This window comes from Pipra filicauda, unplaced genomic scaffold (genome assembly GCF_003945595.2).
Source record: "Pipra filicauda isolate LSUMZ 115617 unplaced genomic scaffold, ASM394559v2 scaffold111_size4109106_pilon, whole genome shotgun sequence".
Taxonomy (NCBI): domain Eukaryota; kingdom Metazoa; phylum Chordata; class Aves; order Passeriformes; family Pipridae; genus Pipra; species Pipra filicauda.
Window position 1 is genome coordinate 452960 of NW_024103563.1, and position 25129 is coordinate 478088.

General features: G+C 37.4%; 1 protein-coding gene across 1 annotated transcript in view; it reads left to right on the forward strand.

Moving 5' to 3' along the window:
- The window catches only part of CCSER1 (coiled-coil serine rich protein 1), a 637592-nt gene that overhangs the window by 148848 nt on the left and 463615 nt on the right, over positions 1 to 25129 (forward strand). Inside the window, exon 5 of the mRNA XM_027731767.2 lies at positions 17861 to 17981. Coding sequence (XP_027587568.2) covers positions 17861 to 17981 — 121 coding nt within the window. The remainder of the gene's footprint in view (positions 1 to 17860; positions 17982 to 25129) is intronic.

The following is a 25129-nucleotide window of genomic DNA, read 5'->3' on the forward strand; positions in this document are numbered from 1 at the left end:
ACAGCACTCCATAGAAATGAGCATTTGTTTGCCTATTTTTATTCAGCATACAAAATGCAGTGCATACAAATTCTGTGTGCTTTGTTTCTCACCATTAGTAAGATTTTGCACTTGATTTGAGCTTGACCTGGAACTTCCTGAAATAACCGACCACTTGCGTGTTGCCGTGTAACACACAGTGTAAGCTACTGCAGTGGATTGCTTACTTCTTCATCACTAATTACTAGGTTCTTAAAAATGCAAAGTTAATGCTGTGGTAATGTAAATTTTACTGTACAATTTTTGAAGTTGACTTCTGTTGTTGAATATTCCTATCCCAGTGGCATTACTAATTTATGTACATGACAAAGCATTCCTGCAAATTATATGCAAGGGTATTTTCTATTATATTGGACTTCAGCATTCTCACATTGTAATAATAGTAAATAAACTGTGAAAATACCTCTCAAGGGAAGGCAACTCCATAGTCAAAACTGTGAAATACCTGTTCAACAGCATGGTATTAGTTTACCTTCAAATAGATCTTGTAATGTTGGAAAACACTTTTATTTTATCTACAGTAATGGTTCTACAATATTCCATCCAAACTGATTTCAGCCCCTGTCTTTGTTTGTTCAGGGAAAAACTGGAATTTTTTTTTTTAAATAGGCAGCCACATTTTCCTAAAAACCAAGAGCAGAATCACTCTGTAACTGGGAGGCAAAAGATCTTCTATTTAAGAGAGAGAGAGAGAGAGAGAGAAGCAGCAAGAATTGAATGTCTCCTGCTTGCATATACAGAAATGCAGGCTAAAAGGAAAGAAGTGGGTGAAGCTTCCCATTAGGATGTGTGGTAGCACTGTGGTATACTCTTAACAGGAGTGCCCAGTGTTAGCCTTCAATTGGCAGTATGCATGCATGACTATAGACTGAGCATAACATTTCAGAAAATTCTTACTTTAAAAAGGCTTTTTTAGTTTTGGCAGAACTTAACAAAACTTGTGGTTGTTTAAGCTATGGCATAGCTACTATTAAGTATTACTAAATTAAATATTGTTAAATGCTTAAAAATCTTTCACATACTTTTGTAGCAGCTCTGTAAATTTTTGTTTCACCTTCATCATTAAAAATGAAGAGGTGGTGTTGATAAGCTTAAAATTTCGTACGTTGTAGTCATCCATACTCTGTCAACATGGAGACCTTAATCAGAGGGTAGGGCTCTAACCTACCACTTGGAGCCTTCTTCCCTCCCAGAGCATCACTGCAGAATGTGGTGGGGCCTACAGTCCCTTCAGTCTTCATTGTCTTCTGGTATTTCTGCTAGGATAAGTCTGGAGCAGTATAACCCTGCACCAGGAATGTATCTGGTAGTGTTGAAATTCCTAAAGAAGAGATCTTTTTGGTTAAGTGTTTGTTTGTTTTTAATTTGCTGTTTGTTTTGTTTTTGGTGTGTGTCTAAACTAACACTTGAGTCTCTGTTTGCAAATAAATGCACTGCTTTTAGAAAAGGAAGAAAATACCCTGTTTCTGACAGTAAAAGGGATACTTGTTTGGTATTAAGCACTTAGGAAAACAAAAGCATTTTTTTCATGCTTTAAATTGACTAGCAAATTGGGCAGGACGTCAAGAGGTTTTTCTGCCTTTTATTGGCTCTGCAAGCTAAACACTTCTGTTGAGATTTCAAAGCAAGAAACTGGAAGTTTCTGATGCAGGAGTTTCTTGAATCATGGTTATTTGAGACCTTTACTCTGGAGCTATCAAGGAAACCCTCTCTCATTTGACAGTCTTTCTTTTAAAGCAATTTTTAATTTCTTGCAGTTTTATTGTACTTATTTAGAAGGCATTGTGTAAGTATCAGTGCAAGTTACTGAGGAATTCCAACAATGTGGCAATGTTTTGCCATCTTTCAAGGACATGTCAGTGGGGGTATACCTGTGTGACTGAGTGCCCTCCAGATGCTTGTGACCAGATTGCTTTTAGTAGTAATGTCTTGGCCCACAAACTTTTCTTGTGATGTTTCATTGTCCTATGAGAAACTAGAAAGCCCCAAATGGTTGTTACTTCCCTTGTTTTCCATGTATAAGCAAGGCAGAACCTTTGCCTAATACATTTCTGTGTGCTGAATTTCAAACTGGGTTTGCTTAGATTATTTAAAAATACTTCTTCGTTCTCTCTGTGTTTATGACAAGTTAGATATTCCATAACCCAGGAAGAGAGAACAGAGCTCAGAGAACAGACACTCAACAGTGTCGTAATTGACTGTACAATGTCTGTATATCAGCAGAAGGACCTCATTGCTGCTTACTGCCACAGCAGTCTTCAATAGAGGTTACAGTCTTCAGTAGAGGTTACAGTCTTCAGTAGAGGTTACAGTCTTCAATAGAGGTTACAGTCTTCAGTAGAGGTTACAGTCTTCAGTAGAGGTTACAGTCTTCAATAGAGGTTACAGTCTTCAATAGAGGTTCGGGGAGACTCCTGCTGAGAACAGCTACTAGGCACATCAGCTGTATCTCAGACTTTACATATGGTTTTATTTTTGATGCGTTTTGTACACTCCTTTTCAATGCCTTTCTTTATTATTCAGAGGCATAACTGGATGATTTTAACAATAAGCCCTTTCTGCACAAAGAGTACTGAAGTAGAGACTGTGTCTTAACTCACAGTTTCCTTCTGGTTTGTTACCTTCTTCTGGTTTACTAATGTTTCTCTTGCTCTCAGTTAGAAGACAAGCTACCTCTTCTATATCCTTCAGGGCTATGCCAACATCAGACAAAACACAGAGCATGTGATGCCCAGAACTGGTTGAAACTTCCTGTACCTTAGGTTTTAGCTACTGAGACAGACACCAAGCTGAGGCTATTATTTCTGGCTTCTAGAGCCAGAAATCCTGACTTCCACCATCCTTAAAAGTCACCACCAGTTGGCTGCTATTTTTTTCAAAAAAAGTAGTTTAAATTAGTTATCTAAGAAGGAAAGTTTCATGTATCCCACAGTAAATGTGTATCTTTGAGATCTCCGTGGTCGACCTTGATCCCACAGTCAAAGAATCACAGAATATGCTGAGTTGGAAGGAATCCACAAGGATCACAGAGTCCAAACCCCAGCCCTGCATAGGACCGTCCCCAAGAGTCACACCATGTGCCTGAGACTGTCATCCAAATCCTTCTTGAATTCTGGCAGGCTTGGTGCTGTGACCACCCTGACTCTCGCTTAGTTGTAGTCTTTGACTACTTGTTCCATCTTTGAATTTCACGGGACTGAAAAGTGCTGGTCCTTCTGTCATTGTTCACCTTCCTTGAGGACACGGGGGTCTGTGTATATCCTATCTGTAGCTGCAGTGAGCCATACCTTACTGTGCAACTTTCACTTCCTACTCCATCAAAAGGAGTCATGGTTGTGTAAAGTAATCATTCCTTTCTTTCATGTTTGTTTTCTGACATCATTAATACTGACAGTACAGCTCTGGGAATCATTTACTAGTTAGGTTGAACAGCCTCTCTGCTGTCTCAGCGTTGACAGGTTGCAAAGTGTTTAATGTATTACTTCATATTAAAAACACATTTCAGTAACAAATCCATCAGTAGATCTAAAAATCAAAATAGATGCTCAGAATTCAGAAGTACTATAAATATCAAATTTTAATGTATTACTCTTTCCTAGAATTTTCATCTGTGGGTAGCAGTTCTGTATATAATCATTGCTATCCACATTGCTGGCACAGTTGTACAGAGGCTGACAGGGAAATATAGTCAAATGAAACCTTGGTCAAGTGTTTAATCCCAGGGGATTGCAGCTATCTCATGACGGTATTTTATGCTTTATGTTGTTAGACTAGGCAATACCTCTGAAACCAAAGCCAGGAATAAGATAGTGAATGTATGAAGAAAAAGTAAAAGCATACAGTGAGAAATCTTTGGGTAGAAAATGCACTGCCTGCTTTTTAGATCTAAATGGTTGCTGATGGCCTAAAGCACAGTAACTTTAGCACATTTTATGCATGGTATATCACACCTGAGTACAGGAATTACTCTTTCCAATGCAATAAAGATAATTTAGATAGCTGATTTTCCAGCTTTTTTATGCTATTGAGTGTATAAAGCATCTAGCTGGTTTAAATGCCACTGATGGATACAATTTCATCATATAGGACAATTACCAGAGGTGTTTTTGAGGAAGGTAATGTGTTAAGTATGTTTCCTTCACCTTTGGGATCTTTATATTTTGAATATTTTAGTAGGTTAAATGCAGTACCTAACATTTATATTTAAGATTTTATCAAGAGTGAAGTTTTATTTTGAGTCATACATGTGATATTTAAAATATTGGGTAATTTCCAAGTAATTCTTGTTTTGAAATTTCAGGGCTTTCAGCAAATGTCAAGTGTTAATCTTAAGCCTACTCTTAAATTCTAATCAGCTAAGAGCATAATTGTTCACCAAGTGGAGAGCGAAGTCAATTATCTTCTTATACACAGTGACTTAAAGAACAAGTTGAAAGAAGTTCCAGGGTTGGTGACCATGTTCTCCAAAATGGAAGGAAATACTCTGCATACCAGAGATCATATTCATCACTCTCCCTTTGAAGAGATAAGGGTAAACTTTGCACCCTGGCATCCAGAGTATTCTTGAAGTTAGTGGGACTCCTTCCAGTGAGTGCTAAGATATTAAATGAGGTTGTGAAAGTGATAGCTGTTGACCTTTGGATGAGAATGGAACAGTGCCATTAAGTGCACTACATTTTAGAAACCTTGAAGCTTATTTCTTCTGATTCACTATGTAGGTTACAACTTTTCTAGAGCCTGGACGTTCTCTTTGTGTGGTGTTTGTGTGTGCCATCCTTTTGAAGCAAGCTATAAAAATATGTAGTAAGGAGAGTATTGTCCCTTGTAAACAAGCGGTGAAGGCTGATGGATATAAGCTGATTTTATATAAGGCCAAATTCCCTAGTATTTACTTGTAGGTAAAAGATGTCTCCAGGATCACTGTGGATTAGGAAAAAAGTTGTTTATCTTAATTTTAGGTACCTCTAGAAATCTAGTCTGTCTGCACTCTAACTTTCAGCAGGACCTGTTGTACTTGACTGGTGCCTTGGATGCCTCTGGCGTGACATCTGAAGTAAAGATTGAAGATTTCCCAAGGGAAGATGGAACGTGGGGCTGTGAATGTGTTCTCACTATTTAAATAGTCATTAGGCCAGATTTTGCTGGATTCACAGATGCACAACCAGTCTTCCATATTCATGAACACTCTTCATCTGCTTTGACAAATGGTGCAATTTGAGAATTGAGCTTTCATCTTTTTGCTTCTGTTTAACCAGTTCACCTTGGGTTCAGAAATTGTGAAGTTGCTGAATCCACAGAAAGCTCCAGGTGAATCTGGCCATTTAATTTTTATCTTCAGCTAGAGTGTTATCCAGTGAAAATCAGTAATGTAAGTTTTACTCCTATTTTCTGTGCATCTTCTGCTGATTTAGAATATAATGACTTTTTCTCTGGAACAGGTTTTCAAGTTATCTTCCTGCCAGCTCCTACAGAATTTCCCAGTATCCTCTTCTATATTCATAAAATTTATAGCCTAGATTAACACCTGGTGGAGAGCAGGAGAAAGAGCATGTAGTTCTTTGCTGTTGGGGGAGACAAAGAAAAAAAAAAGATTCAATGCAGGTTCCAAATCATGCTTTAAATAAAACATCATACTTGTCCAAATAACATTTACAGTATTTCCTCAAGTAAAAACAACAGTATTGATAATGGTGCCAATACTTATAATTTGCAGTTCCTGTACTAATATTGTCAGAGTACACTATTGTATTTAGTTTAAAAAGTGCAGCAAACCTACCTGACCACTAAATGGCACTCTTTCCTTATCAGAGCCAAAACTAGAGGAAAGGTGTTTAAATCAAGGTAGAGGGATAATATGGAAATGTATGTTTTGTTAATATCTAATTTCCAAATCGTTGTTTGTCACTGAAAGAAAACTAACTTATTCATTTTTTGCTTTGCATCTGGTATGGCTGGTATAATCTGAACAGAAACTGATGAATTTGTAATGGCTTGATTTTAGCTGTTGCATTGCTTCATAGGTTTGTATCATTGCCTTCTGTGAAGAACTTCACTGGTAACATGAAGAGAAGCCACTGAATTTCTTTGCAAGTTAGGTTTTTATTTGACTCACGTTAGGAATTTGAATTACTCCTCATTGGTAAGTTTTTTGATGTTTAATATTAGAGATTAGAGCAAATGTAATGCAGGTCTGGATGGAAACCACTGAGATCTGGCTATTCTGCTTCCAGCACCAGTCTATTTCCATGTTGCATCGTTGTCCTGTGGCAGGCAGCTCTGAAGTTTTTTTAGATATTTTCATATGGGTGCCAAGCACATGGACAGTTAACAGACATCTGCATGTTATGCAGAGTTGTTACCTATGCAGAAGAAAATATTTCTGGAAGAAATTAAACCCATGTAGTTTTACATGTAATTTTCTGATACATGGATCTTCTTTCAGTCCATTGAGTTCTGTGGGACTGCAGTGTAAATGCCAGTATCAGATTTGAAAATTACATCAAGAGAAAAATGGTTTAAATAACTTTCTTAAAGAAAACAGCCTCCCAAATACTTCTATACATGCTAATGTTTTTTTGCTTGCCATGACTGTTTGTATAATTAAAAACACTGGCTGACAGGCCAGTGTAACTGAAGCATCTATGTCACACCCTTGAGGTGTGACTTTGAACAACTAACTTTTGTGACTTTCACAGATGGGGGCCTCAGTTCATCAAGTCCAATCTCCCAAATAGCAGAGTAATTATACTTTGCAGAGTTATGCTTTGCAACCTTAAGATATATACTTGACTAACACATATCTTTCAGAATAGTTTAATCTTAATTTTAAATATGTTCAGACTCAGACAGTCACCAATTTTATGTTTAGTGTTTGGTTCCCCCCCAAAAAAAAAGTTTAATTGCCTTTAAGAGTTTGACTTCTGCTTATTTAGGGAGGTTTGGAATTTTCATCCATACAAGATCACCTGCAGCAGAGTGTACCCTTCAATCATCTTAACAAGGCAAGATGGTAACCAAGTTAAGCCTGACTTCAGTGACTTCAGAATCACCAATTCTGTATTGGTAGAGCCAAGGCTTGTGTTGGACCTTTTTGCAGTGGCAGCACATTGAGTTGCTGGTTTGCTCTGAACCAAAACTGCACCGGTGTAGTGCTAATCTTTGTTTCTAGGGCTACAATCCTGCATCGGGCTCCATTTAAACAGTGTTGATTATAATCATCTGGTTTAATGGCTCTTCAAGATTGCTGAGCTTGTCTGATATGCCTGTCCTGGCCCTTTTTGCCAAGTATAATGTATTCCTATTTTAATTTATTTTTCTTTAAGGTAAAATATATTGCCCTCAAAACTTGATTGGATTTCAAGCCCTAGTGATTTTTTTTTAGAATATTTGAGACTTTTAGAGAAAATGTGAAAAGGTATCAGCATAATGATCAATTGTTTTATTGCTTTTCAGGAAGGTGCATCTATATTCCTTGGCATATGCTTTATCGGCAGCATAGATATATGGCTAGCAGTCTGAAAATCAATTGGAAAAATTATGCAGTTATTTTGACCATTAATTGGAAGAACTCCTCCCATCACTTACAAACTTGGTGTAGCAGTGACCTCTACTCTTCCAAGTTTTTTATCAGGACTATAATATTGAACTTTTGGAAGAACCACAGGATGTACATGTGCCACATGTCAGATTAGATGATCCCAATAGTTTCATTTGGCCTTGAAATCTAGTAAAACATACGCAATAATCACAAAGTGTAGCAAAGTCTGCAAGCTGTGTAAATGGGCAGAGTTTTAAAAATGCAGGTACAACAAATGGTATTCCTCATTTTCTTTCTGGCACGAGAGGCTTCATACCATTCTCTTTTCATAATTGCCCTTAACCTTTCTTGTCACCTAGCCAGCTTGTGAACATCATTTCTGTGGTGTTGCATAAAAAGCTGTGTGAGCAGCCTAGGAAATTCTTGTCTTGGTTGTCTTCTAGCGTCCCTCTTTTGCTTGCTGTCACAACATACCACTGAACAACCTTCCCTTTCTAGAAATGTTCTTCATTCATGTCCAGGTTTAGAGGGTGCCTAATGGTAGATGCCCACAGGAGGAAGTTGTGTATTCTATCTTATCCCATTTTTCACCTGCTGTTCCTTAAAGCCTCTCTATTTCCCCTCCTGGTTCAGACGTCTATCAGTAGGTGCTCAAAGTGCTGCTGGCCTATCCCTTTGCTTCTGGAATACTGAGTGGAAAGACTGTGGGTGATGCTTTACCTACTTTCCTTATTTCTCTGCTGTTTTGCAGTTACACTGGAGCAGTCTGCTGGAGTAGTAGCAGCTGTTTGCTTATGCATGATGGTTCAGTGACTGCAGACACGTTTGGGCTGAATTTGCTTTCCTGTATGAGTGTGAGAGCCAGGCAGCAGCTTAGCCCAGGTCAGGTCTGTAACTACTCCAGACAGAGTCTGATGAAGAAGGTGGAATTGATGTTTATTTTTGTTTTCTGAAGAGGTTGATTTGGTTTAGTATGTGTTTTTGTTAGATTTATTAAATAGTTCTACAAAACTGATTTCATACAATTGACACTTTTAGCATTAAGAAAAACAAAACCAAACCTCAATATCAGTTAAACACATAGTGATTTTGAAGTTTCTCAAGGGATGTGGGTAAATATTGGAGTTCTTAACTAATTAGTGTTCCAGAGTTGGGGCAGTTTAATCACTGAACAAAAACAGTGATTGCAAAATTCCCTTGGGGTGGTGTGTGTGTGTGTGTGTCTTGTTTGGGTGTGTTTTGTTTTGTTTTGTTTTTGAAGGAAACCATGCCCACCTTAAAGAGAGCAAAGGAGTAACATATATTGGTTGCATTGTGTAATAAATATGGAAGATGTGTTCCCTGAGAAAAGAGAGGGAGGTCTTTTTTGTTGTGGATTTTGTAATCGCTTCAATGTTGGGTGTAAATTTCTTAAATGCAGTATGTGAGTGACTTCTGTGAAGGAAGGAATGAGTCTGGAATAGCTACGACCAATGTGCTGCTGTTGGGACTGCTCACTGATTTGCTTGTCACTGGAGTTGACAAAGGCTGTCATTCTGTGACTGAAAAGATGAACAACTCTACTGGCAGCTGTACCTGGTGCTCCTGCCAGTGACTGCCAATACGGCTGTAATAGAAATCCAAATAGCCTCATAATCTTGCAAAACAAAAATGCCTCATACAATTTTTGTGGTGAGCTTTTGTTGTTAGAGTCTGCAAGGAGAGGTGACATTGTGGTTTTATTTAATAATTTATCTTGGGAAACTATGCTTTTGGAGGTTATCTGTGTATTAATTGTTTAAATAAATTTCTTGTGACTACAGCCATTCAGTACAAACCACAATAAATTAATCTTGCTTGCCCGTCAGTCTTGATTTCAGCTAGGCCAAGAATAATAGTTGAAGCCAAGAGACTGTGCTCCTGAAAACACTTGCTATTGAGTTTTGACAGGTTTACTTGCAGTGAGTGACAGTCGAGGATATTGTTGTTAGAGTAGTCATTCCTTCAGGGACTTGTATTATGCCTACGGAAATGCCCTGCAGGCCTTTTTATATTCCTCCTTTTAAGATGCCAGTGTCACAGTCACTCCTGTTTCTCTCCTTTTCTTGAAGGCATCACGTAGCTTAAATAGAAACCCAAATGTGATCAAAACCAGAACTAAAATTATTATTCTTCTGTTGGCTGAAAAAGGAACTTGTAGGCAGCCAGCTCTTGTGGCTGGTGGAATCCCTGTTGGGTTTTCCTCCATGTCCTGTAGGAAGAGAGACAAATGTTTCCCAGTTTCTGGTACCTTATGGTTATTACTGGGGCACAGCTTTATGCTTCCATCTGAAACTGGCACTTTCAATAATACCTTTTTCATTCTTACTGGAAAAGTAGAGTTTTGGACTGTTCTGTTTTCTTCCGTCACTTAGGACCTGTGGTGTTTTTCTTTCTTATTACTCAGTGAGAGCTCCTGTGCCTTGTGTGCCTCCCAGTGAGGCAGCCCTGCACTTTGTAACTCTGCTGGGAAGTCAGGAGGACAAGGGGTCTGAGAGCTCAGGCTTGTATGTAGGCCAAGAACAGAAGTATGCTACCCACAGAGGAGGTCTGGGCCAGCCTTCTTTCCCCTATGAACCTGCCTGCAGCTGTTTCCTATAGTAAATTAATGTAACCAGTTATCTTCAAAGCCTCTTTGTGAATAAACCAGTGCACTTATTTGGATCACATGGTGATTACTACCACGCACTAAGACCAAATGACTGAGCTTCCACATCTTATTTTAATGGAGATTCGTACTGAGATATTCATGAGACTTCCTGCAATTTGGCAGAGTTAGGTATGATTGGTGGGCCTCAGATCATTAGTCTTTCATTATAACCTTTCCCTCATTTATGCATATGGTTTTTATTAATGCTTACATCACAAAACAAGTCACAGACTACAGTGCTAAAAATACAAGCCTGTGACATCATCCTGACTGATAGTGTTGCCAAAAGCTAATGAAAGTTAGTTGTTATTTTAAAAGTCCTAATGTTAACACTAAACCAATGCTTTTTGACATTGAGAAGCAATACCTACCTACTGTATACGGAATATGCTTTTATTTTTAAAGGTTGATTTTTCAATTTCTATGTAGGCTGCTTGGAACAATATTTGCTGTAAGTAGTTCACTGTGAATAAGAAAGTATTTTAGAAGCAGCCTCGAGCACAAAGAGATATACTTAGAATGTTTTAGGTGTACAGTAGTTACAGCTGAAAAAGTAACCTACTTAATTTTCCATAAATGCAGTTACAGTTCCTCCTGGTGCAGTGATCCATCATTGCAGGAACTGCAGCAACGAGTGGTTGTTTGTTGGGAGGTCAGCAGGGTGGCCAGAGCTATGGAATAGGTTTTATACAGGAACAAATGCAGATTCTGCAGCCTGCAAAAGAAATGACTGGCAAAGTAAGCAAAAGAAGCCTGTAAAATCCTGAATGGAAGGTGAAGGGGGAATTGTCTTTTCCAAGACTAAAACTGAGGGAGTCAGAGGAAACTACATGGTGGCAAGTTTCAAGTGGACTAGTAGAAATATTTCCTCCCGTAATCTATAGTTCAGCTTTGGAAGTCTACAGGGCATTATGAATGCTAGGAGTTTGTGCAAGAATGTAAGTAACTGAACAGATTCATAAAATCCATGAGAGATTAGTAAATACAGACACCACCACTCTATTAAAGCAAGTCTGCAAGTCAGCGTAAGCTGGGGGAGGCTGCTTGAGAAGACTGAACAGGTGTTAAGGTGCTACCCTGAGGCATCTCTCTACCTCAGGAGAGACCAAGCTACAGTCCTTTTGTCAATACATTGTACTTAACAGGAAATATGCAGAGTGGGCCATTGCCTGGGTGTTTGTTTTAGCAATCAGTGTTTCTCCATCGCTCATCATGTCTGTAAGGTCCTTATGTGATCAGAGCATACCCTTTCATTCAGTATCAGCACTAACATCAGCATTTCCTTAAGCATGAACATTGAAAGATTACAGTTAAATTTCTTATGCATAGAGTGCAAGTCACTAGGCCCAAATTTCTCAGGTGGCTCTTATCATATTATCACAGTGGCTTGTGACAACAAAAGCAAGGGTGCAGATAATCACTGCAGAACTGTTGGTGTGTGAGAAGAATTCCCTGGTTCCTCTTAACACTGCCTTATGTACCCTTCACATTTGCGTGCCGGTGCAGATAGCACAAAGCAGATATGTGTGTGCAGCCTTTGTGAATACTATAAAAGAGCCATGAAACATAAGAACCTGATAGAAAGTAATTCATTTGCCCATAATGGGTCTGTAATTGTTGCTATTACAAAATTTCTGATTGTGACTATGTTGTGTTTAAGAACTGGGCCTGTGGTTTTATTGCAGAATTATTACAGCAAAACCTTTGGGGACTGTGAGCATATACTCTCATTCTCTTAAGTATTTATTTGGCCAATATTGTGAAATGTAGTTGTTTCTAAGGGACAAGAGGCCCTAGAATAACTGTTGAACTAATAATAAAATAGAGATCCATTTAGTTTCCTGTTTTTCTCCAAAGACCATCATCAAATCTGGAATCAAGCAGCAGGGAAATTAGGCTTTTTTATTATTATTTTTTAATATTAGGCTTTTTTTTTAAGCAGACGGGCAAAAATGGCTTTCACACGAAGTACCTTGACCTTTTGTTGCTTTAGAGACTGAAAGTCTCCTTGGGCTTTTGGGTTTAATAACAAAGTAGTGAAAGACTTTATTGTGTTTCTGGGGCTGAGAAAGAGGGTATGGAACTGAACTCATACACTTGGTTTTGCTGAAGTGTTTCATGTAGGTGATGTTTGGGGTTGATGGGGAGACAAGCTGGAACATTAGTTCTTTTCTGAGCCCGCTGAGTGACCCGAGTCTACCAGGGGAGGTACCTGTGCAGTCAGGAAGGGATTATCGTGATGATTAATCACAGTTCTTCCTGGACATACCACAGTTATTAGGCTGGATTTCAACATCCTCTGTTATATTCTATTTCTAGTGTCATCAACTCTCCTAGGAAAATAGCTTGAGTTATATGTTTTAAATGTTCCTTTTTCTTTCCTCAGCTCTTCACTTGTCCTAATGTACTAAAGGAATTTACAGCAGATCCACTATTCCTTTTTGGTTGGTTGGCGTTTTTTGTTTGGTTGGCTTGGTTTTGGGGTTTTTTCTTTAGCAAAATCTCTGTTTCATGTGTAACAGTTCTTTGTCCTGAATTTCCCTTATCTGAAGAACCTGCATGTGGGTTACATATTTTGCAGCTCTTCCTTGTCCTTTGCTCAGACCACCTCAGTGTGGCTCATTTCCTGAACCTCTTCATGGCAGAGACACATGTTGGAAACAATGTGCTAAGGTGTAGATGCCTGCACTGAGAAATGATGTTCCAGAGTTATTAAAGCATCTCTTCTGACCTTTTGTAGTAAAAGGAATGTGGGATTGGATATTAAGATCCAGACATTGCTCCCTCACATTTCAGTCCCCTGTCTCATACAGTGGCAGCTGACGGATATTTCGGAGTAAAGTATTTAGCACCTTCCATGCTCCTGACTGGTTGCCTAGGTTTTTACCAAAGCAGAAGATTTTTTGATAAAAACAGTGGCTGTTTCCAGACTTGATCTGTCTCTTGAATGATGAGAGCTGATTATTTTAAATTTCATAGGCATAAATGTAAATATTTGAATTGTCAGGATAAGTGCCCAGCTTTTTTAAATCCGGAAATACCTCACTGGTTTTGTCTCCCTGTATCATGATTCCCTTATGCTTCATTGCACACTGCATATGAACATTTCCCTTCTGTTTTCTCTAAGCAGGTAGTACTTGCTGCTAATTTCATCTAACCATCACTTGCATCTTGTGTCAAGGGAGACTTTTTTTTTGATAGCAAGCAGTGATAACCAGATTTTCTTTCTCCTCAATTACAAAAAAAAAAAAAAAAAAAAAAAAAATAAAGGGGAAAAGTGTGTACAATTAAGTGTTTGAAATACATGATGTAAATGACACCCCTAGAACTTGAAAATCCTTTTATTCTCTGGAGAGATACATTCTATTCAGTAGCTGTTGAAGGCTTCCTACTGTCCTCCTATTTAGGGAATTAAAATTTTTTCACTGGTTGGTTTAAAGTAGAAGAAAACTGTCTAATTAGTCATTCTCATTGTTCTCAAGAGAAACAGCAGAGGGAAAAAAACGGCAGCTAATGTTTTTCTTTTCCAGATGTAGAAATCTGTTTTGATAGTGAATGATGTTGTGGGACTGCTTAAACCAGCTAGGGTAAATCCAAGCCAGCACTCCTAGCGATAAATATATGGGGTACTTTTAAAACACTTGGCAATGGAAGAAAACAAGCTGTATGCTTCATTAAATTGAAGAATCTGAGGACAACTTGTGCAACTTCAAAAGTGGTATGGATCTTTTATAATAGCATTCTATGAAGTTAGACTGTTTTCCCTTTCTGTAGAGTTGTCCTTTACCTGACTTGTAATTGGTGGGTAGTGCCTTTTATTTGTTTCTTTAATGATAACACAAGTAAAGATGTTCCTCCAGTTGTGTTATTTCACTACAGTTATTAGCTTGTTCATGTAGTAGTTGAATTGTGAATAAAGGACTGAAAAGTGCAATCTCACTTACATACAAACTACTTATTTATTTCAGAAGTTATTCAGTGTATAACACCTTCTCAGATACTAAATGTTAGTTTCTTAAAGAACCTGCTACAGGCAGTGTAAAATCAGCTGATCGTTTCCCTTGTTGTTGTTGATACCTTGTACCGTTTTTTCCACCATTCTGGGGGTGTGCAACACCAAGTGTGATAATGAACCTCTACCTACAACATGTACTTCATGTTTGTGTGCCATTGTAAAAATGTAGCAGATAGATGAGCAGATTTTCTTTATTGGTTTCGTTGTTGTGTGGCTTTAATAAGGTTTTCAATGCTGTCTCTCATAAAATCCTGATAGACAAGCTGTTGAGGATTGAGCTGGGTGAGCAGAGAATTGAGGTGTATTGAAAACTGAATGGCTGGGCCCAGAGGGTAGAGAGCATGGAGTTAGCTTGCTCTCTACACTCACATCAGGAGTAATGAAATAGGCTGGGCCAGCTGATTATGTTGGTGGGTTTGCCAGACACCAATTCAGATGATATAAAATTCTACTTTTTTTTTTTAATTTTCCTTACCATTTCATGTGGGAAGGCTAAATTTTTAAAGTTCTTGCTTTAAAAAGAATGCTGCTGGATGTTAAAAAGCCAGTTGGACATGTGAGAGGATTTGTGTTTAAAAGGGGTAATCCCTTAGTGTAATTGTTATTCTGAGGTTTGTGATATTTTGAGGATCAAAGAGATTTTGATTCGTGAAGAGTACAATATGTAGACATCATAAATGATCTTTTTGGGCGTAATAGAAGCCACTTGTAGATAAAAAATTAAAGTGTAGAAAGGAAGCTGGGTTTAAGAGTTGAGTTTGAAGTGAAAAATGCAGACAATCTTAAGTAAAACAGTGCTCATCTCCATCAATATTAAAGTTGAGAGTCCACATTCAAACACACTCTCATAATTTTAATGCAAGTTATGAACAGATAATAAGAGCACCACTCCAGTAGGTGAAAATTACTTGCTGCTGTGCCATCGCTATTTCATGACATTTTTGTTAATTATACTGTCCCATAATGACTGAAACTGTGTACACAGAGACTTGAGATAAAAAGGAGGAATTGTAGTGGTTTTCAAAAGCGAGACCAAATAGTGCTTCTGTCTAGAATGGGAGGATAATAAATTCCATTAGCTCCAATCACTGGATGACCACTGGGTTTGTCTTCAGCTGTAAATTAGGGGATTATACAACTCCTATATAGCATTAATTATTAAACAAAAGCAATTTCACAGTTTTATTCATTTGTGAAATTTCTGTAAAGACTAGCTGTGTCATCTTTGTTACTTGTGATTCCCTATTTTGTCTTTCTTTGTAACTGCTTTGATGGACAGTGGGTGATCTAGGGCAAACCCTACACTTTGATGCTTGTCATGAAACTTTTTACAAGTTCTAAAGTAATAATTTGATATTCAAGCAGTATCACAGGTCTTCTAAAGAAAAATATGTATTTGCTTCATCCTTTATGCTCCCTTTTTTTATCAGTGTTTCTGATTAAAATTCAGGTCCTGAATGTCAGTATCACCCTCTGACAAGCCTAACTTTTTGCAATTCTTTGACTGTAAATAAAGAGACAAATAGACATAAATGTTCTTATTTGTACATATTCAGTCCCTGGTTGTAATGAGAAGATAGTGTTTTTTACATTGCTTGGTACCTAGCAAATAGCACCTTGCTAGTAGATGGTCTGCTGGTTGCACATAACATAGTAGGATGAAAATCACCTGAAATTCTATTCTTTCTTATGATGTTTCTCAAGTTCATAATATTTTGCATTAGTTCTATCTTAATTTGTTATGCCTGAAGCTGTAATGTATATGCTACTTGCATACCTGTAGCCGATATAGCAAGTTCTCTTTGTGTATGACCATGTTTTGGAGATGTGTGTCTATGACAGTGACAAAGTTTCGAGTTGCACTGGTTCCAAAGGAAAAAATGGAGTTAAGGTTTCAATACCGGTCATGTTACGTGTCTTAGTCGCTTAGCATAGTGTGCACATTAATATTTAAAAATACAAGCATAAACAATGCTGGAGAACATCAGATGAATTAAATGTAATTACCTGCACTCTCAGAAAGGTCTTCTTCCTGGCAGAAGCTGCCTGTATTCCTGCTGACCTTGTGCTGCTTGCTAAATGGCTCAGAATTTCTTGGAAAGCAAAAAAGATCTTTGCATTTTTTTGACCTTTGTAGAATTGTCCAGCCCCAATCTGACCTGTTCCTTAAAATCTACTTTGTAGCTGCCTTGAAGCGCCATTTGCTGTTTCAGGGTGTTTGTTGGGCACGGAGCATGTCTTGATGTGTGCTAAGTTCATGGTGAAGGTGTAATTCGAGTGCTCAGAGTAAAACACCACAGTGGATCTTGACCCAGTCAGGGCAATATGGATGAATTTTACTCCAGTTTTGCTTCTTTCGTAAGGGGAGCATAGGCTGTGCAAACGGTATGTTGTCTGTGGGCAGTAAGGAGGCACATCATTGTGGAGACTGAAAGGTAGGAAAGACTTCAGAACTAAGTTTTCCACTGATAAATAAATGCCATAGCTCAATGATCCCAGCTATACCAATCTTGCATAAATTTATGTACTTGTAAAATATGTTCGTTCTGGTGAATTGCTAAGAATTTGTCGCTATCATTCTTGTTTTACAGGCTATGTTATTGGATGTGTATGTGCATGTGTGCCCTCTGTAAAATAGTTCTGCATGTTATAAATTACCAGGTGACTTTCTGTTTAAAGATAGGTCACCACATATCTTCTCGTTTTTATATGATACCTTGTAGTAGCAGATATAAGAAGCTGCTATGCTTTGTTAAATATAACCAACTCTTAATTCTAGTTTTTATAAATCTCAGAAAGGTATACCTTGGCTGTAAAGGAAACCCATAGCTTCAAAATCAGTAGGAGTAGTAACTGCTAAAAGCTAAATTATAATGACACAGTTTAGAGTTTAGAACATGTATAACCTGTGACAAATATAGTTGTCTGTTTGGAGGTCATAAACTTTTGGGTATTCATTTATTAGTCTTAATTGATCCAGGTGCTCAGCTGAAATACATGATCATTCTTCAAGCTCTAAATATCGTCTAAGTTATAGCATTCAGCACAGCAACACATAGATTATTTTTATTAAAAGAAAGCATCAGATAGCACTTCTAGACCACTTGGATTTGGCCTTTTTGGAGTAAAGTGAGTAATAACAGAGACAAAAATAAATCACTAATCAGATTTTCTCAAATCTATTTTCTAACAAAGTCTGAAATTTTTGAATGTTGGAGGTTTGTCTGGAAACCATCCATTATTTCCACTCTCTTTTTCAGTCTGTGATGAAAAAGGACAAAGAAGTGCATCATATTCTGATGTCATTTATGAAATATAAGTCCTTTTACGACTCAGGTACACCAATGAGTAGACTGACATCAGATCTTGTGCTAGATAAAACTTAGTGCATGATCAGTCAATGTCAAAAAAAAAAAGTGCCAAGCAAGCACATTTAGGAAATGTGGAAAACAATGGCATTTTCATTGCAGGTGACCACAGGAAAGTCTGATTAATTATTTGCATTTGTATTTATCACAGTATGAATTGATTTATTTTTTTTTCTCCTTGAAAGTGCAAACCGAGTTCACTCTTCAACACTGAGATTTTTTTATCTTTGCAGTTTGCCGGGAAGACTCGTACCAGTCAATAGTCTCATGTGCTGCTGTAGTACTTACGCCTGTCGAGCCAACGGTGGATACAAGGAAAAAAGAACAGATGATGATGCCGGATGTGTCCAGACAGTGAGTTATTCAAATAACATTATCTTTTACAAGTGCAATTTAAATACCAGGCCAGATTCCTTCTTGTGGATATGCATATCACACCTTCATCAGGGAAGGTGTTTCCAAAACACCTTTCCAAAACCTATGTTGGGAAACATAGGTGTTTCCAAAAGTAGAAACTGGCCTGAGGCTAGGCTACTGCTTTTGTTCATTAGCCTATATTTTTTCCCCGAGGCTTTTGGTAATGACATATATAGAGGGAATGATCACTTATACTCTGAGAAACTGACTTTTTAACAGATGTATTAAGATGATTCTTTTTGTTTAAATAGTCCTTTCATTCTTGCAGGTAGTTGATTTTTATAAAGAACATAATTCCTAAATGCTCAGCTCATCTGAGATATTTCAGTATTTTTCAGTGACTATTTTACCTCTGTGATACAAGATATGATTGCATCTTCAATAACATGATGATGGGCTTCTAAAGAAATTCTATTTAATTAATTAGACTGTATTTTGATATCTTGCATAGATGAGAATCATAACCACAGTGTGCACAGTAACATTTGCCTTGCAATACCAGGCAGGATGGTTGTTTCTTAATGATTGATTCCTTGGAAAATAAAAATAATTTTCTTCTCATGAAAAGGAGGCAAATACAGTGGTAAGACCTTATCACAACACAAACTTGGAGTCTGTGCATTTTAAAGTGTGGAAGATAATTAAAAACATGACAATGGATAATATGACATTTATGTTTAGTTTTCTGCTTCTCTTGGTATATACAAATTTAGCTTTGAACTTGTCTGTGAAGTCCTGGCTTGCATGCCTATTACTGTTAGAAAATGAAACAATCCTCTTATTACCACCCCCCAAAAAAACCCCCAAGAAAGCCACACATCCAAAACACCATTGGTGGATTAGATAAGATGGGATGTGATCTTGTTACAGATCTGTGACTTAAGTCTGTATTTGACCGTGGCATCTTTTTCAATCTGTTGATAAACCCATTTCATCTACTCTACATGTACGTAAAATTTAACACAGTATGTTACCTATCATCTAGGTATTGTTGCAATGACTTAATGTTTGAAATAGGGTTAGCCTCTAATTGTTTTAGTGGTTCAGTTGTGTGGCTCTCTGAATACCAAGGAGTTGGAAAGTCAATGAGCTGTGAAATATGGTGCTGAAATCCAGAGTAATTTTTGTGGTTAGTTCAAGTGGTGTAGAACATTTTTGCCTTCTCTTCACTAAAAGGCAAACCTGCAGTGTTGTTTGATTGGGTTTTTCATCTACTGTCATAAGATTCAGTGCTTCATAATCCCTTATGAATTCAAAGTAGGAAACTCCGGTACCTGTTTAGCATGATGACACCTCCTAGACTTCTTTTTTCCTTCGCTTTATTGGTAATAGCAAGTACATTAATCTGCTTAATCAGAAACAAACTTGTGCTTAAACATATTAAATGCATTTGAACTTCTCCATATGAAACTGCATCAGTGTATGAATGTTTCTGACAAGTATATTGGAAGTTAAACAGAACTGTCTCGCTGGAAAAAATTTGCAGCCGGAATTCAGTAAATGTAGAAACTTCCAAAGTAATTGTAGGAAGGCTTCAAAAAAACCTCAAGCACTATGAAACATCAGCATACTGTTCACATCTCTCATTTCATCCAGTGATTTCTACATGTGGATAATTTTCTCCATATCCAGCAAAACAGGTCCCAGTTCCTGTGTCTAAATAACCCAGTGTCATCTGTCCCCAGTGCAAACATGCCCTTGGCATGTTTGAATTCCATTGACTTGAATGCAAAGTCCATGTTTGACCTGATCTGCTTGTGTGGATTATAGTTATTGATAATCATAGTTGGAAACAACACCAATGCTTTGATTTTTATGCTTATCTTTGTGCACCTGTATGGTTTTGACTTGCACATCCAAAAATTGTGCATATGATAGAGGGCTGAGCAGTGGCCACCACTGAGGTCTTGAAGTTGCTTCTTTCAGGTCTTACAGGGACAGAGCATGTTTAGAATAACTAATGCTTTCTAAAACTATGTAAGAAAGTGTGTAATCCAAGCTAGATAAAATGCATGTTAATGATAATAAAATGTTAAACAGTTATAAATAAACAAAAGTAATTGTATTGTAAGCCACAGTAAAATTATATCCAAGACCTTCAGGAAACAAGAAGCTGTGAAGCCTGGGCAGAGAAAAAAAAAAAAGCCTTTAATGAGACTTGTATAATATTTGATTAATGATGTTATTTTGTTTTAGAAAGAAACTGTTTAGTGGTTTTAAATAATGTACTGTATTTGCTGAATGTATTTTTTTTGTAAGCAGTAAATGGTGCCAGAAGTGGTAGCAGCAAAGCTTAACAATTCTTTGAAGTATCAATGATTAGATGTTACAGGATTGCAGGAATAAAAGGCTAATTTTTTTTGCCCTGTATTTTTTCTTGGAAGCTGAAACCATTTCATCAGGGAGCAATTTCTTAGTGATATGTAGGTAATTGCTAACTCTTGTGTGCTTGTGCACTGTGCAGAATTCATACCTCAGTTATTCAACAGGAATGCATTTGGCAAGAGGAAAAGTGGTAGCTTTCGTCTTTCCCCTCCAAAACAGACTCTTGAGGCAGAGAAATACATGGTCAGTGTGAGGTTGCGGTGAAAAATAAGAAATGTGAGTTCTACCTGACTTTGCCTTCTGGGCCCTAAACTTTGTCTAGGATGTTGCATTAACTTTGTTATATTTTGTAGAAATACAAGATTTAAAAACCTCATGCTGTCTTAACAGTTCAAAGTTATTGAGGAGTCTTTGTGTTGCCATAGTGATAGATCAGTGAGTTGCTCTCCAAAGTGCCCAGGTGCTAAAACAATTTGAGCATTTTGAACAGTGTATTCTGTTTGCATAGTCCTAATTTTAGTCCTTCCTATCTGAATTCTAATATAAATAAATCAGCTGCTGGCACAGAGCAATGACATGAGGAATCCTCACTTCCATTTCAAGTTCTTATGAAGAAGCATGGAAAAGGAAGCATGGCCCAGGCAACTGTATGTTATGCTTTAAAGCAACTTAGCTTCAGCTTTACTGGGCTGAAAGGTCAGCTTTCAAGGGGCAGTGTGGAAAAAGATGTTTCTCAGACATGTGTCCCTGAGCAGACAATGTTCTGCTGCTGTATGATGTTCCTATGTAAACACAGAAAACCACTCATGTGCTTCTAGTGCTTGAAAAAAATATAGTGAAGTTCAGGTGCATAATTTTTAATTTATCAGAGTTAAAGTTGGGCTGGTACTTAGATACTTAATTTCATTAGTTTCTTTGGATATGACTGCCCTGCAGTTCAGAATAGTGCTGGCAACATGTAGCCCTCTGACATGTAGCCAATTTAAAAGTGGTTTGTGCGTTTGTACTTTAGCTGCTGTCAGTTCTGATTTTGATTTTTATTTAAAAATATTATTTGCTGTTAAATTGTTTTTAGAGCTACAGGTCTTATGTCATAAAGCAGACACAGTAATTTGCCAACTGTTTTGCATGTCAGAAATATTTTCCTGAAATTTAGGGGAGATTTCTAGATGAAGATCCTAGAAAAATGATATGACAAGAGTTAATGATTTTAAACTAAAAGAGGGTAGATTCAGACTAAGTCTAAGGAAGAAGGCTTTTACGATGAGGATGGTGAGACACTGGAACAGGTTGCCCAAAGAAATGGAGGCCCCATCCCTGGAAGCATTCAAGGGATGTTGGATGGAGCTCTGAGCAAGCTGATCTAGTTGAAGGTGTCCGTGCTCATTGCAGGGGAGTTGGACTAGATGGCCTTTAAAGGTCCCTTCCAACTCGAAATTGTTCTGGGATTTTATTCTATGATTCTAAATGCTACAGATCCTTTGGCAGTTCTTCAGATTCTTAAGATCAAGTCAGATTTTTTCTGGTAAACACATGAATGAGCCTATGTAGTGAGTCTTTTCCATATTCTGTCTGTGCTAAAGCTGTTTAACTCGTACCGTGCAATTGTACTTAACCTGAGCAAGATTCTTACACGAGTTAAATACATGAGAAGGCTTCTGGGAGTCACAGTGACTATCTGGGTGCTTACTGGTGTGAATCAGAGTGGTAAGTGGGAGAGTTATGGCTTTAATGCCATTCTGTACCTCACTGTTTAGTACAGATACTAACCTGGGACTTTACTACAGATACAGATTGGTGTCTGGAAAGATTTTGGTGCATACATAGTCTGTATTTGTTAGCTGCAGTAAGCATATTCCAAATTTTAGGAGCTTTTTTTCCTCTCTGAAAGTTTCAAATTGTAGAAATATAATTGTTACATCAGAAGACTAGTAATCCTTTTTTTGACTCTTGCAGCCTTGCCTAATTCCTTTCAAAAGAAGTTCAAACCAGCTGATTATATATTATTCTTCACTTATTCAGTTGCAGATTTTCTTTTCCTTTTTTTATCTTTCCCTCTAATTTTGTATTTTGTTAAATTTCAGGGAAGATTTTTTTTTTCCCCTCTAAGCAACAGTGTTGTTATTTTATCTTTTTAATTTTTGGTGCTCTTCAGCAGTAATGTGAAATATGGTCTCTCATGCAACCAGGTTGTCAGGCAGTGGTACCCACTGCATGATTTGTGTCTGCTTTGACAGTCCTTTCAAAAAGGCATGTTTTAGTTACGTGAAAAATGAATGCCTTTCAGACTTGTTTGGAAAACCTGATAAAAGATGATTGTACTGTTTCAGTTTTCTGGATAATTGGGAAGATACACTGTGTGTAACTCTTAGGGTAGTAGAGAGAGAATAGGGTTGCCCAGTGTTGCCCTGGAATGACAGCACTTTGAAAATTGTGGTTTCAGCTGAATTGTAATTTACTTTCTACCATTACATTTTAGTGATAGGTAATAGGTAGAGGAGGTGAAATTTATATCCATTTCTTTAAAGCAGATACTTTGAGTAAACATCGGCAATGTGCTTATGCTGTCTGTGGTCAAATCCATCATTAAAATATCTTCCTGGGCTAGTAGAAATCAAATATATATCCGTAGGGGCCAAATACATTCCTAGAATTGATGAACATGCTTGGATACTGAAGGTCCTCCTCGGGAAGCCAGCCAGACCTGAGTCTTCTGAGGGTGCAGGCCAGAACAGTGCACCATGCTCCACACAGGACCTTGCAGCCCCTTGCTTTGTGGTCCTTTGTGGGTGAGTGTGTGGCTTTTTCTCTGTGTAGATTTAAGAGTGGCTATAACACATTAATGTGACTCACACGATAGGAAGTGCACTGTCTCCTCCTCACACCTGTGGAAACTGCTTATGAGTGCTCCCTGTGTCTCAATGGACAGGACAGATGCAGGTATTACTGGTGAGGAGCATCATCTACCTTTCGTGTGACAGGCCACCTGCAAAAGGTGGAAATCACAGCAGATGAGTTTGGGAAGGTAATTTCCACTGTAGAATAGGATGTTTGATTTGCTTTAGAGCCTAGGGAAAAGGTGAGTTTTGTGTAGGATATAGAAAATTCTTCAGAAGAAACATGGGATGAGCTTTTCTTTATAATATGAGTTATTCTTTATAATAATAAAATTATTATAAAGAATAACTTTATCCTTTGATAAAGTTAGGCTTAATGAAACAAAGGTGGTTTATTTTTGTACCAGCAAAAAAGCATTAAAAAAATCATATTAAGAGTATGTAACTGGCTATGAGCATGCAAAGAATTAATAAATACCTAAACATAATGAAGGTAACAAGTGACAAATTACCTCTTTGTCTAAAAGATGCTACTAAGATGTTACATTTGATTAAAAACTCAATTTTGATTATTCCAATTTCCTGTCCCTCTGCAATAAAACAGAGAAAGAACAAATCATAGCCCATGGCTATAACAATTCCATGTCTCTCTGTACATCCTGTATTGCTTTGTGCACATAATGGGAAAATAAGTTATTTTGCTGTATTCATGTCTTCTTTGAAATGGGAAACTTTTCAGAAAACAATAAAAATATAGTATTTACACTTCATTTATTATCTGCTCGTCCCTAAACCTAACTTGTGGAAACTCCTAACTGACATTGCCTATTCTCTAGGCTGCTCAAATTGGTAATCTCTTTGTGCTTGCTTTGAGGAAAAACAAAACAGTAAACCAGACACTTGTTGTTTCTACTTTCTTTTCCCCTCTGTGTCTGGCCACTGCAAAAATGAAAATAGTTTTGTAAAAACAATTATAACATAAATAAATGTTGTACAAAGGAAATACAATTGCAGTGCAAAGCGAATATGGAAGAAACGTTATGTGTGGTTTTAGAATGGGAGCATCATCAGTTCTCATATTTCTTCTCAATCACTGCAATCATCAATTTATGGGAGAGATTGGCAGGAAAACAATCTAAATACGTAATTTAAATATCTTAGGCAATTGTTTGCAACCAAAGGATTAAGCAGTTCTGTGCAGCCTAATTTGATCTTTAGTTGCAAATATTGAATAAGCTGGTTTTTGAGAGCCACTAACTAATTGTAATTACAGCACTCAATATTTTCAATATTTTGTAGTTCAACTCCTGTCTTTTTCTGTGTGGTGGCCAATAATGCAGGAGGCAGAGGAATGAGGACAATTGTCCTATGGAGGGAAGAGGTTATATTGACTTTTTCTATAGCCCTGCCAAGAAAGCTCTGATGCTTTGCAAATGTACTCATTGTTTAGAAAGTTTCCTCTTTTCCTCTGAGAAGAAACTTGGTTTCTAATGGACAATTGACCGTGAGTGTTTCAATCATTTTGCTTAAAGTATTACTTATGTGACTGAACTCTGCTTGATGAAAAGATGTAGGGATGGAATGTTGAGCAAGGTGTTTGATCTAAGTGTGGAAGATCAAGAACACTAAGGAATTTTCAAGTTGAGATAATTGTAACTTTAAGATGAGTTCATTATATCATTGTGTAGCTAGCTTTTATTAATAAAAGAAAATTCAGGAAATCAAAATGTGTAGGGGTAATACAACTTGGCTGAAAAGTGATGTTTCTGAGCACCAAATGGTGAAAATTTGTATAGAACTCAGAGAGGCAAAATAGTTACTGTAATTTACATTGGCAGAGAGTGTGACCAAAGCTGACTTAAAGCATTGGACTTCACAAACAAAGGACAATCCAGTTATAGTAATCTGGAATATAAATTTCCC